The 13,727-nt window shown below is 44.9% G+C and overlaps 1 protein-coding gene across 1 annotated transcript; it reads left to right on the top strand.

Annotated features, from left to right (window-relative positions):
- The first annotated feature begins 490 nt into the window (after positions 1 to 490).
- Positions 491 to 2,310, top strand: LOC129745923 (eukaryotic translation initiation factor 2 subunit 1). Its single transcript, XM_055739316.1, has 4 exons — positions 491 to 627; positions 871 to 1,353; positions 1,422 to 1,654; positions 1,717 to 2,310. The coding sequence occupies exons 2-4, from the start codon at positions 890 to 892 to the stop codon at positions 2,031 to 2,033; spliced, it is 1,014 nt and encodes a 337-aa protein (XP_055595291.1). The 5' UTR covers positions 491 to 627; positions 871 to 889; the 3' UTR covers positions 2,034 to 2,310.
- The last annotated feature ends 11,417 nt before the right edge of the window (positions 2,311 to 13,727 follow it).

Genomic DNA, 13,727 nt, shown 5'->3' with positions numbered 1-13,727 from the left:
GGATAAGGTAAAAAGAATATAAGGAGCAAACAACATCCGGTTTAGGGTTTTAGTTGTTTGTTCCACCCTTTAAGATCCTTTCTATCATAACGGTCAAAAAAAGTTTTTCTTTTTCGGGACATACGGATAGACCGAACTGTATTGTAATTTCATTGAAAAAAAGTGTTTAGAATACAAATTAATTCATTGAATATACTCATATCATTGCTTTTTTCCGAAAACTCAATTTAAATATAATAAAATAAACTAAACCCCAGTACGGTTTTAAATCTTTTTAACTTTCCTTTACGATTGGCTTCTGCACATATACACACTTTTTTCCCATCTGATTTTTTATCACTAACACCTGGCATCCCTTGACCCCTTTTTTCGTAAACACTACAGCCGGCTGTCAAAACTTTTTTCAATATGGCGGAATGGCGATATGGCATCTGAGATCACCATATCTAGAGCCATCATGGGTAAATCGCTGTCACTTTATTCTACTACCACCAAATGCTGTCGAATCTTCGGTTGTTTTCCTCGCCGAAATTTCTTTCTGTCATCGTCGGCTCGGCATTTTGCCACATGTATATTACATCAGATTAAAAAAATCCGTTTTTCTTGCTTGAATCAGTTTCAAAACGGGTAAGTTGTGTTCGAGAATGTAGCCGGAAACGCTAGCTATCAGAAAGCGTTAATTTACGCTCAGGAAATCTATTTTTAGTGCATGAAAAAGGATCTTAAAATTTCGTATATAGCACCCTGTCAACTAACACCAGCTTCGTGAAGTTTGTGAATGCATCCATTTAGGGGATATGGGGGTGCCATCGCTTTTTTTTGTAATTTTAATGATAGTGGTTTCAATGTTTCCTTTCAATATGTTTTCAGCGATCAATAATCAATCAAGATGGTGTTAACGTGTAGATTCTACAAGCAGAAGTACCCGGAGGTGGAGGATGTGGTCATGGTGAACGTTCTGTCTATCGCCGAAATGGGCGCGTACGTCCACCTGCTGGAGTACAACAACATCGAGGGCATGATCTTACTGTCGGAATTGTCCCGTCGGCGTATCCGTTCCATCAACAAACTGATCCGGGTTGGCAAAACCGAACCAGTGGTGGTGATCCGAGTCGATAAAAATAAGGGCTACATCGATTTGTCCAAGCGGCGCGTTTCCCCGGAAGATGTCGAGAAGTGCACGGAGCGATTCGCCAAGGCCAAAGCCGTGAACAGTATCCTGCGCCATGTGGCCGATATGATGAAGTTCAACGACGAACAGCTGGAGGAACTATACGAAAAGACTGCTTGGCATTTTGAGGAGAAACTCAAGACCAAGGCGGCAGCCTACGATGTGTTCAAGCAATGCGTTAGGTAATTTTTTATAATAAATTTGTAATATTAATTGAGATTTTATCATGTTTAACTTTCTTTAATTCCAGCGATCCAGCCATGCTGGACGAATGCGGCCTGGAACCGGAAGTAAAGGAATTGCTGCTGAGCAACATCAAACGCAAGCTGACCTCGCAGGCGGTCAAAATCCGTGCTGACATTGAGTGCGCTTGCTACGGGTACGAGGGTATCGACGCGGTCAAGACGGCACTTCGGGCTGGTCTCGATATGTCAACCGAGGAGTTGCCCATCAAGATTAATCTTATTGCACCCCCACTATATGGTATGATAATTGGTAATTATTCCCTTTTTAAAATTTGAACTAACTAAATTATTCGTTTCCAGTCATGACAACTTCAACCCCGGAGAAAGCCGATGGGCTGAAGGCACTGGAATCGGCCATCGTAAAAATCCAGGAGACAATCGAGAATCTCGGTGGTGTATTCAAGGTGCAGATGGCTCCTAAGGTGGTGACGGCAACGGATGAAGCTGAACTGGCCAGGAAAATGGAACGAGCCGAGGCCGAAAATGCGGAAGTCGACGGAGACGATGGGGAGGATGAGGACGAGGAGGGCATAAGCTACAACCAGGAAGGCGAGGACGGTGAAGATGAGGACAAAAACGGCAGCGACGAGGAAGGGGACGAGAAAAAGGAGGAATAGGTTGACCACCAGCAGCAATCAGCATCCGTGGCACAAGCAAAATAGATTGTGAGGCAGGGGCAAGTTTAAATTATTTGGTAAATTTTCCTCTACACCTATAGACAGTGTCGTATATTATATTAATTGTTCTTTCTTTTCCGAAACGGTTTGTCGTTTTGTATTTCCGCGGGAGACAAACTTATGCAAAAAAAAACGTTTTATCCAGCATCATTTAATTATTAATTGAAAATAGCCTAGAATTATTCGTATGAGAATAAACAGAAAATTACTCAATTTAGTAACCCGTCCTTTTAATTACGATAAAGAAATTTCAGTGATGACATCAGCTTTAAAAGAACATCATGCTCGCTGGGAACACCCTCTTAAAAATTCATTGTTAAAACAATAAGAAAAAAAACATGTTTTGTGTTTTTTTGTTCAAAGCACTTCCGGTTTTGGAAAAGAGGGTGTTAGTAGAACTGGCAACCTTGGTACGGGATCGGACAAACGTCAACGCGTTGGCGCCGAAAAAGAATTGTCATTGTTAGAAAATTGATCGAAACTGCGACACGTTTTTTCTTGACCTGGCAGTTAGTTAGTTTGTAGTGAATTGTTTTTAGCGAAAACAGTATGTATTTGATCATTAGTTATTTGATCATCTTTTAATGTATTTTTTATAGTAGGTGGAAGCTATTTGGCCAGTTGCGCGTGATTTTTGTGCTCGCGGTTTAGTGAGTCGGAAGAGGTTAGGTGATAGAAATTCCTTACTGCGCAATTTGCCACTAAAATATTGTATTTCCTTTGATAGTTTGAGTGACCGTTCGGTTGTTCCGGTTAGGTGTACCGGGTTGAGCTCAATTAGAGCGGTAGGAAAGAAAAAGCGTAAGTACGCAAGTGTACTTTTTATTTACCCGAAGATAAATATGATTTTCGTCCATTAGCTTCAAATAGCCGGTGATATCCGACGGTTTAGGGTTGCCAGAGCTAGAGCTTAGGGTAAACGGCGAAACTTATTTGTAAGTTCATAAAAGATTGTTTACATTATCACCATTTAATAATAAATGTATTTACAGTCGAGTTCGTTCGCATACAACGTACTACGGAACAGTTTTTATTTCCCACAAATCTCGAAAATAAAGCTGCAACGAGCAACCTAAACCTGGAACCGATGATGGAAGGCCCTACCGGAGAGCTGTACAGCTGCGTGACATGTCGCCGCCCGGATTCAGCGCAGAGCATGGTCGCTTGTGACGAGTGTTCGCAATGGCAACATTATGGATGCGCCGGTGTTACGGCTACCATAGCCGATCGCAGCTGGCTCTGCTGCAGATGCGTAGCTAGTCACAACGCAGCTAATTCGACTCAAACCGGCAACGTAAACCCGCCCGAAGCACACACAACATTTGCTTCAGCTCGCGCCGCTGAACGTGATGATAATACCACCGGTCCAATTAGTGGGAGACAGGACGATCGAAATTTCGGAAGACTTCAATCCTCGTCTAATTCGAATGCCGGATCAGTCGTCTCAGTCAATGCTATTGCTCATCTTCGTTTGAGGCACCTGAAAGAGCAAAAGGATTTGGAGGATCAAAAAGCGGAACGGGATCGCGAGTTTCTTGCTAGAAAACAGCAGCTGGAAGCAGAAATAGCTTTGGAAGAGCTCAATGAAGGATGTGATCGTAGCGTAGGAGGAAAAAGTCATCGAAGTATCGCCGGTTGGGTGGAACAGCAATGCGGATTCGTGCATACTTCTACCCCAGTCCAGCAGAAACCCGAGACAGTGGCTCCAAGTACGAACCCACATCCCGTCATCCAACAGCGAGAGGAGCGGCAAAGAATGCAAGCAGTTATTCAATCAGGTCAACAGATTCAACCAAGCACTGTGCCAAAACAAGCAGAGATTCCAGTGAGAAATCCTCCCCCAGCTATAGTACCGGGCCCAAGGAGCAATTATCTTGATTCGAATCCATGTTTTCCGCCAGTGGCTCGGAATCCAGTTCCACCTGTACCAGTGAATCCGCTAATATTGCCACCGCCGAGCTCGTCGCAGTTCCCTGGATTTCCAGTGATGAATAACCCTTACGGGGCGATGTATTTTCCGAATATTCCTGACATGCCGTCATCTGGTGCTGATTATCAGTTTGCGCACCCTCAGGGAGGAGTCTTTATCAACAACCAAGTCAGGCATCCGAACTTTGGTTTGAATGTACAGCCGTGTGCTTGGCAAGCATCCGAGCAGCACCCGCCTACAGTCCCACCAACAGTGTCAGCAGATTTGGGTAAAGGATTTCCTCATGCTACAGGTCGCATGATTACGCCACAGCAACTGGCGGCGCGTCAAGTTGTCTCTAGAGACCTCCCCAAGTTTTCCGGGGACCCACTCGAGTGGCCCATGTTCTTGAGTGCATTTGAATCGACAACGGCCATGTGTGGCATACAACCAGACGAGAACCTTGCTAGGCTACAGAAAAGTCTTGTTGGTAGCGCTCGCGAAAAGGTCCAGAATATTTTAATGCTGCCGGATGCAATTCCGGAAATTATTGACATCCTACGAGCCGAGTGTGGAAGGCCAGATCAAATTGTATATTGTCTGCTATCCAAGATCCGGAAAACCGTTCAGCCGTCTGTGGCGAAATTGGAGACGCTTGTGGCGTTCGGCAGGGAGGTACGCAACATGGTGACGTACATGCAGTCAGCTAAACTCAACACCCATTTGGACAATCCACTCTTGCTGGCAGAGCTGGTCGCTAAGCTTCCACCCGACTTGCAGCTACAATGGGGTATGAATTTAGCAGCTCTTCCAGAACCATTGCTTGGTGATTTCTGTGCGTTTGTGTCGGCTTATCGAACAGCGGCATGCAAGGTGAAATTGACGTCGGATGTTTGTCTGAATGATAAAGCCACAAAAGGTGTTGTGAGAAAGGAGAAGCCAGTTTATTTGAACGCACATTCCGCCTCCGTGTCCTCAGCGCCTGGACCACCAGCTTCGAAAGTTAATCCGGAGCAAAAGCCGTGCCTGATGTGCAAAAGTACAACGCACAGAGTCCGAACTTGTAAGCAGTTCGAAACGTTGCCGCTCGAAGAGAAGCTGAGTTTCATCAGTGAAATTGGAATGTGTAGGCGTTGCCTGGCGCCGCATGGAAGGTGGCCTTGCCGAAACAAGCAGCCTTGCGGGATCAATGGATGCCCTGAGCCCCACCATAAACTGCTACATCCAGGAAGTTGTTCGACTCTCAAGAGTCAAGGATCGGAATCTTCGGTATCGGTAACTGCCCATCATCAACACCAGCAAGGCACCACTTTCTTCAAAATACTTCCCGTGACTCTTCACGCGAACGGGAAGTCGGTGTCCACATTTGCTTTTCTGGATGACGGATCCGACCTGACGCTGGTCGAAGACGAACTTATCGACGAACTGGGCTTGGTGGGCGAAAGAATTCCGCTTTGCTTGCAGTGGACTAGTAACGTCACGAGAAGTGAGAGTAACTCTCGTAAGGTCGAGATAGGTATCTCAGGTGCATCGAACAATCGCATCCATCAGCTGGCGAACGTAAGAACCGTTGAGAGCTTGGAATTACCGAAGCAGAGCCTGGATTATGAGAGTCTCTCGAAGCAGTTCCCTCATCTGAGTAGACTCCCCATCAGCAGCTACCGGACGGCCGTGCCACGAATTCTTATCGGTGTCGACAATGCCCAGCTCAACTTAGCTTTGAAGAAGAGAGAAAGATCCGGAGGAGAACCTATTGCTGCTAAATTTCGCCTCGGATGGGCAATATTCGGTGGAAGACGAGCACCTGAGACGATAGGTAGTGCTTTCGTTCATGTCTGCGAGAGATCCAATAACCGCGAGCTCCATGAACCGGTCCAGCAGTATCTTGAATTCGAAAACCTGGCGATATCCGGATTGAATCCACCCGAATCCGACGAAGATCGACGGGCCAGAAGATTACTCGAAAAGACGACAGTTCGTATACCATCCGGAAAGTTCCAAAATGGATTGTTTTGGAAAAGCGATGAGCCGGTTTTTCCGAACAACTTTACCAAGGCAGTACGTCGACACGGTTGTTTTGAAAGGCGCTTGCTGAAAGATCCCGAACTGAAAACTAATATTGACAAACAAATCAACGATTATCTACACAAGGGGTACGTTCACAAAGCAACGTCAGACGAGCTCCGCAACAGTGACGACGGAAAGATTTGGCACCTGCCAATCAGCGCAGTGCGACATCCGAGCAAGTTAACAAAGGTGCGTGTATTCTGGGATGCTGCGGCTACGTATGGAGGAATCTTTCTGAGCTCCCAGCTTTTGTTCCAGTTGATTATTCGTTCGGCAGATAGAAACGCACAACGATATTTGTATCAGGAGAATTCAGAAGCTGCGCTCGACGTGTACATGGACGTCGCAACGTTCGGGGCAACGTGCTCCCCGTGTTCAGCACAGTTTGCTAAGAATGGAAACGCCCAGGAACATAAAGATCGTTATCCGGAAGCTGCTGAAACAATTGTTGACAACACAAATGTTGACGTTTTCTTTGCGAGCTGTGCCATTGAAGAGGCAACGAAACTGGCTTTGGAACTGAGTCTGGTCAACCGATCAGCTGGTTTTGAGATACCTCGTTGGCAGTCGCACTCCAAACACGTTCTGAAACGGGTTGGGGTGACTACTGGAGATAATTTTGTAGTCAACATGGAAAATTGCTCGCGGTGTGGTGGTCTACCCAACAGAATTGCTAACCTGCATCATCTTGTGCACCGCTTTAAGCGCTTCGAACGGGATCCTGTGGAATCTAGTGAGTCCTGTGGTGGTCTGAATCGTGATGATTGTGTGTCGGCGGAAACAGCCATTTGGCGGGCTGTACAGCGACAGGTGTTTGCAGGAGAAATTCAAGCGTTTAGAAGCAGTTCTGAGTCTTCACCGAAGCGGTGGAAGCGTATCGGCAAGGGAAGTGTCCTAGCGAAGCTATCATCGATGATCGATGAGTCCGGTGTTCTCCGGAAGGCGAGCAGAATCGACCACCTAGCGGCTCATTATTCGTTCGAAGTTCGAAATCCTGAGATAGTACCAAAAAATCATGATGTAACCACTTCTTTGATGCTGCGATTTTACCAAAGGTACGGTCATGCCACTTCCCAGACGGTACTGAACGAGATCAAGCTACGTTACTACATTCCCCGGATGAGAGCCAGTTCGGAGAAGGCATTCAAGACTCTCTCGCACCATCAAAGGCTAGACGATGAAGGACTGCGAACATTGCTCTCGGAAGCAGAATTGATAATCAACTCCCATCTGCTGACGTTCGTGCCGCTGGAGGATCCCAAGAAAGAAGTGCTGACTCCAAATCATTTCCTTTGGCTAAGTTCCGGCGAGGACAGCAAACCACCAAGGGTACCAATCGACGATGCTACACCTCTTCGACCAAACTGGAAGGTTATTCAACACTTAACAAACCAGTCTTGGAAGCGCTGGGTGCAAGCTTATCTACCTACTATAGCCTGCAGGACGAAATGGTTCGCGGAAACGCGGCCGCTGAAGCTCGGCGATCTAGTGGTCATCGTAGACGAGTCCGTGCGCAACGGATGGCTTCGAGGTAAAGTGGTGAAGACTTATCCAGGACGAGACGGACAAGTTCACAAGGTCGACGTGGAGACTTGCGACGGATCTACTCTTCAAAGACCAGCGGTAAAGGTTGCTCTGTTGGACGTGCAGGAGGATAGTAAAGTCGATTGACTACGACGTTACGGGTTGGGGTGTTAGTAGAACTGGCAACCTTGGTACGGGATCGGACAAACGTCAACGCGTTGGCGCCGAAAAAGAATTTTTTTTTTTTTTTTTTTGTAAATTATTTATTTGAAACGGCTCATACCTTTAGGCTTTAAGGAGCCAAATTCGTTTTGTTTGATTACAATTGTGTACTTAGATCTAGTTCACTTTTTTTTTTTTTTTTGAAGAAAAAGAAAGATAGAAAGGGAAATATGAAAATAAAGAGAATTATAGTCGAAGATCGATAGCTTTTAGGAAAAGGTATATCTCGAACATATAGTCCAAGTCCATCATACCTAATACATCCCTCACTGGAACGTCGGGTGGTTTTCCTCGGGCCCGAAGGGAATCTATAAAGTTCGCTCTGGCGAATAGGTGGTCCTCACACGACCAAACAATATGCTCGATGTCATGGTAACCTAGACCACATCCGCATAAATTGCTGCCAGCAATATTTAAACGATAGAGTACCGCATTCATGGAATAATGATTGGACATGAGACGGGAAAATATACGAATAAAATCCCGAGTCAGGTTCAATCTATTAAACCAGGGTTTAAGGCTTACCTTTGGGATAATCGAGTGGAACCACCGACCCAACTCATCCTCGTCCCATCTACGCTGCCAGTTGACAAGAGAGTTTCTTCGAGCCAAGAAGTAAAATTCGTTGAATACGATTTCACGCTGGTAAATGTTGCCTTCCATCGCACCCACTTTTGCAAGGGAATCTGCCCTCTCATTGCCTGCTATTGAGCAATGTGAGGGGACCCAGATAAAGGTGATAGAAAAGCAACGTCTTGATAAAGTGGTCAATATATCTCGTATCATTTCGAGGAAGTACGGCGTGAATTTTCCTGGTTTTATAGAGCGGATTGCTTCAACAGAGCTGAGACTATCAGTTATAATATAGTAGTGTTCAATAGGTCGTGTGGCGATACTATTCAAAGCCCAGTGAATAGCTGCTAACTCTGCAACATATACAGAGCATGGTGACTGGAGACTGTGAGATGCGCTGGATATTTCGTTGAACACTCCAAATCCTGTTGTTTCCTCTATAAGTGATCCATCGGTAAAGTACATTTTATCAGCATCGACGTGTCTATATTTAGCTTCGAAAATTCTTGGAATCAGAAGAGGACGATGCGGATCCGGGATTCCACGAATTTCCTGCTGCATAGACAAATCAAACTGGACAGAAGAATGATCGTAGTCTGGGCTACAAACACGAGTTGGAGAATACGAAGAAGGGTTTACCTGCATTGACATGAGGATATGGTATATAGACATAAATCTGGTTTGAACATTTTGCTCAAGTAACCTTTCGAAATTTACAATCACCAATGGGTTCATGACCTCACACCTGATGAGGAACCGAAGTGATAGTAAATTGAATCGATCTTTCAAAGGGAGTATTCCTGCCAAAACTTCAAGACTCATGTTGTGTGTTGAGGGCATACAGCCCAAAGCGATACGGAGACAACGGTATTGGATACGCTCTAGTTTGATGAGGTGAGTTTTGGCAGCTGACTGGAAACAGAAGCTACCATATTCCATAACGGATAGAATAGTTGTTCGATACAATTTGATAAGATCTTCTGGATGGGCTCCCCACCAGGTGCCAGTAATTGATCGGAGAAAATTGATTCTTTGTTGGCATTTTCCTTTCAGATACTCAATGTGGGCTCTCCAGGTACACTTGGAATCAAACCAAACCCCAAGATACTTGAAACTCCTCGATTGAGTGATCGTTCTGCCTAGGAGTTGAAGCTTAGGTTGAGCAGGTCTACGTTTCTTAGAGAAAACAACCATTTCCGTTTTCTGAGGGGAAAACTCAATCCCAAGCCCCAAAGCCCAGGAAGACAATCTGTCTAAAGTATCTTGTAAAGGCCTGTGCAGATGAGACTCAGTAGATCCTGTGACAGACACTACTCCGTCATCTGCAAGTTGTCTTAGAGTGCAGCCTTCAGAGAGACAGCTGTCGATGTCACTCACATAAAAGTTGTACAAAAGTGGACTCAAACATGAACCCTGTGGGAGGCCCATGTAAGATGTTCTTCTAACTGCAAAATCTCCGTGAGCAAAGTTCAAATGTTTCTCACAAAGTAAGCTGTATAAGATGTTGTTCAATAGAGGAGGCAGACCCCGGGAGTGCAACTTGTCTGACAAAACCTCTATTGAGACTGCATCAAAAGCTCCCTTTATGTCTAGAAACACTGAAGCCATTTGCTCACGTTTTGCGTACGCCATTTGTATCTCTGAAGACAGCAAAGCAAGGCAATCGTTTGTCCCTTTGCCCCTTCGAAACCCAAATTGAGTATCTGAAAGGAGACCATTTGTTTCTACCCATTTGTCCAAACGAAACAATATCATTTTCTCCATCAATTTGCGTATACAAGACAACATCGCTATTGGACGGTAAGAGTTGGGATCAGACGCTGGTTTTCCGGGCTTTTGGATAGCAATGACTCTCACTTGTCTCCAATCTTGGGGAACAATGTTATGCTCCAAGAATTGGTTAAATAAATTTAACAAGCGAAATTTTGCAGCATCCGGAAGGTTTTTCAACAAGTTAAATTTGATTTCATCGATTCCCGGAGCTGAATTGTTGCAAGAGAGGAGGGCAAGTGAGAATTCGACCATCGAAAAGCTTGAGTCTAGACCACTATCAGACCTATCAGGAGGCACGTTCCGGATTATTTTTTGCACAGGTGTAGAATCTGGACAGACTTTCCGTGCGAATTTAAATATCCACCTATGTGAATATTCCTCACTTTCATTTGTAGATGATCGATTACGCATGCTTCGTGCCACTTTCCACAAAGTACTTAAGGATGTTTCACGCGATAACCCACTAACAAAATTCCTCCAATACGCCTTTTTCTTCCCCTTGGTTAATTTTTTAAACTGATTTTCAAGGGAAACGTAAGCTTCAAAATGGACAAGAGTTCCATGTTTTCGAAATTCTTTAAATGCTGTTGATTTGTCCTTATAAAGCTTAGAACACTGAGGGTCCCACCATGGATTAGGAGGCCTTCGATGAATAGATGATTCTGGGATGGGTTTTGTTTGAGCGTCAACTGCACTATCGTGTATCAGACAAGAAAGAAAGTGGTACTCCTCCAAAGGAGGTAAAACGTGCATAGAGTCGATGGCGGTTTTAATTGTGTCCGAGTACTTTTTCCAGTCGATGTGTCTTGTAAGGTCATATGTCATATTTATTATGTTCGAAGAGCTGACCCCATTGGTGATAGTAATTTCGATAGGTAAGTGATCACTACCATTCGGATCATGGACTACCTTCCACTGGCAATCAAATGATAGTGAATTTGAGCAGAGTGAGAGGTCAATTGCACTTTGTCTTGCAGGAGGTTTAGGTACCCGTGTTTTTTCACCCATGTTCAATACTGTTAAATTGAAACTGTCGCAAATGTCATAGATAAGAGTAGAACGACTATCGTCAATTTGTTCTCCCCAGACAGTTCCATGTGAATTGAAGTCACCCAGGATCAACCTTGGCTCAGGGAGCACTGAGCACAGGTCCTCTAGGTGATTTCGATCCACTGCAACTCTCTGAGGCCAGTACAAACTGACAACACATAAGTCCTTACCTCTTATTGTTGTATGACATGCAACAGCTTCAATTCCGCCTGATAAAGGAAGGTGAATTCTATAAAAAGAGTGGCACTTATTGATCCCCAAAAGCACCCCTCCATAAGAATCGTCACGATCCAGACGGATAATATTAAAATTGTGGAATGAGATGTTAGATTGAGAAGATAGCCAAGTTTCGGACAATGCAAAGATATCACAGTTTGTTTTATGAAGTAAATAATTCAATGAATCCAATTTTGGAATAAGACTACGACAATTCCACTGTAGTACAGTGATATCTCCGACCTCTCGGCGTAAATTAGCCATCGAGAGATACAAACACTGAAAGGAGGGGCCAAGTTTGCATCAATTGCTTTAAAAATGTCTTTAATACAGGAAGCATTGCAAATACAATGTCTTTCACGGGTTCTGATACATTAAAACACGAAAAAAATCCGTTCAAAATGTCAGTCAACTTAAAGAGCCCAGACTGAGTCGTTGATTCTGGCATCACGTTTGGGGTTTGGGTTTGCGAAGCTCCCGCAGCTGTTGGTTTATTCTGCAGTGGTGCATTTCCGCGGAAACCTGGAGGAACTTGTTTTTCCTTTTCAGCAGCAGTCGACTTTTTCTCGTTTCTATTGGAAGAGACAACCGTAGCTATTTTAGCTGGTATTTTCGGAGAAGGCGCCTTTGTTCGCTTCCGAGAGCCTCCTGCAACGAAGACTGGCTGAACTTCATCAGCCGTATCTGTGTCTTCATTGTCAACTGACAGCACAGAAAAAATGTTACTGGTCTGAGGTTGGACCGGTGGAGAGGCGCTCTTTAATATGGCGGCATAAGAACGCTTGGAGCGTTCTTTTAAAGAGCGCCTCTGTTTATCCCAGCTTGCCTGAAATGCCTCGCAGGAGGAGATATCATGGGGTGAGCCCCCGCAATAGACGCATTTTTGCTCAACTGCTGAGCATGCTCCTTCCCCATGATTCTCCCCACAATGCAAGCATCGCTTCTTGTTGCAGCAATGCGAAGCAGTATGCCCCAACTTGATGCAATTCTTGCATTGCATTGGGCGAGGCACATAAAGGCGTACTGGAAGCCTTAAAATTCCGTCAATCAAGACGTAATGAGGGAGGGCTGTTCCTGCAAATGTAACCCGAATCGAGGCTGAAGGCGAATACTTGGTAACGCCATCAACGACGGAGGCAGTCATGAGTTGGCGACAATCCAAGATTCCGACCGAAGTCGAATCAAGGCTCTTGAACTTACCTACGCCGTGAGACTTAACGTATTCAGCCTCCAAACTCGATTCGGTGATCACACCCTCGATCTCTACGTCTCGAGATGGAATATAGAGCTGATACTCTAAATTAAAAAAATTACTGGCAAGAATTCCGTTTGCGGCCTTCCGGTCGGCCACAACAACGCGCAATTTGTTCGGACGTACTTTGGAAACACTGGTAACGGAGGGCCACCTAGCCAGATCTTTCGTGATCTGCACTAAATTTAATGGTTTTCCGTTAGTTTTGGGCCGGATGAAAACCACCCCCGGCCCAGAAGAGGATGAATTATCAGGATAAACTCGGAGTCGGGTTGTTTTTCCCGCAGCTGCAGATGGAGTAGCAGTATCAACTGGCGGAGAAGGATGAGCATTCGAAGAACCAGCTACAGCTGAATCCTCCAGATGCTCCTCATCCTCATAGATGATTTGCTCACCATCCACCTCTGGCGGGTCCGACCCCCCGCCTTCGCTCATATTTCATGAAAATAAAAGCGAAGCTCAATTTGATCGAAATATATAATAGAGAAAAAATAGAATTAGAAATAGAGAAAAGTAAGAAAAGTATAACAAACTTGATTTTTGTTTTGATTGGCTCCTTCAGTGGTGATCCCAACCACGTGGTCCTTCTTCGAAGATGGCTGCCACGTCAAGTCTCGGCTCGAGCAAGAACGACCAGATTGATGATGATGATGAGTCAAACAATGGCGGCGGCCCTCGTGGTGACCAGTTGAGGGCAGTCAGCTAGCCAGAAAAAAAAAACCTTTTTTTTGTCGACCAACACTATAATAGCACCACTTTGGCGAGCTGGGGTCTGCCTTTGGCAGAAAAACGTATAGCGCGGTACAAAACACCGTATTAAACGCCCGAACGGAACGAAACACCCGGATATATTGGACGAAATCTCGAAACGCGACTGTTCACTATGAGCGATACGAGACGAAATGACCGAAAAAGAATTGTCATTGTTAGAAAATTGATCGAAACTGCGACACGTTTTTTCTTGACCTGGCAGTTAGTTAGTTTGTAGTGAATTGTTTTTAGCGAAAACAGTATGTATTTGATCATTAGTTATTTGATCATCTTTTAA

The sequence above is a fragment of the Uranotaenia lowii genome, chromosome 2 (genome assembly GCF_029784155.1).
Source record: "Uranotaenia lowii strain MFRU-FL chromosome 2, ASM2978415v1, whole genome shotgun sequence".
In the NCBI taxonomy this organism is placed as follows: Eukaryota; Metazoa; Arthropoda; class Insecta; order Diptera; family Culicidae; genus Uranotaenia; species Uranotaenia lowii.
This window is presented reverse-complemented; position numbering and strand designations above follow the sequence as displayed.

Bases quoted from the DNA above. Each gene is read 5' to 3' on its own strand.
- LOC129745923 (XM_055739316.1), top strand. From the start codon at position 890: ATGGTGTTAACGTGTAGATTCTACAAGCAGAAGTACCCGGAGGTGGAG. The intron at 1,354-1,421 runs GTAATTTTTTAT...CTTTAATTCCAG, and splicing joins GTGTTCAAGCAATGCGTTAG to CGATCCAGCCATGCTGGACG. The intron at 1,655-1,716 runs GTATGATAATTG...ATTCGTTTCCAG, and splicing joins TATTGCACCCCCACTATATG to TCATGACAACTTCAACCCCG.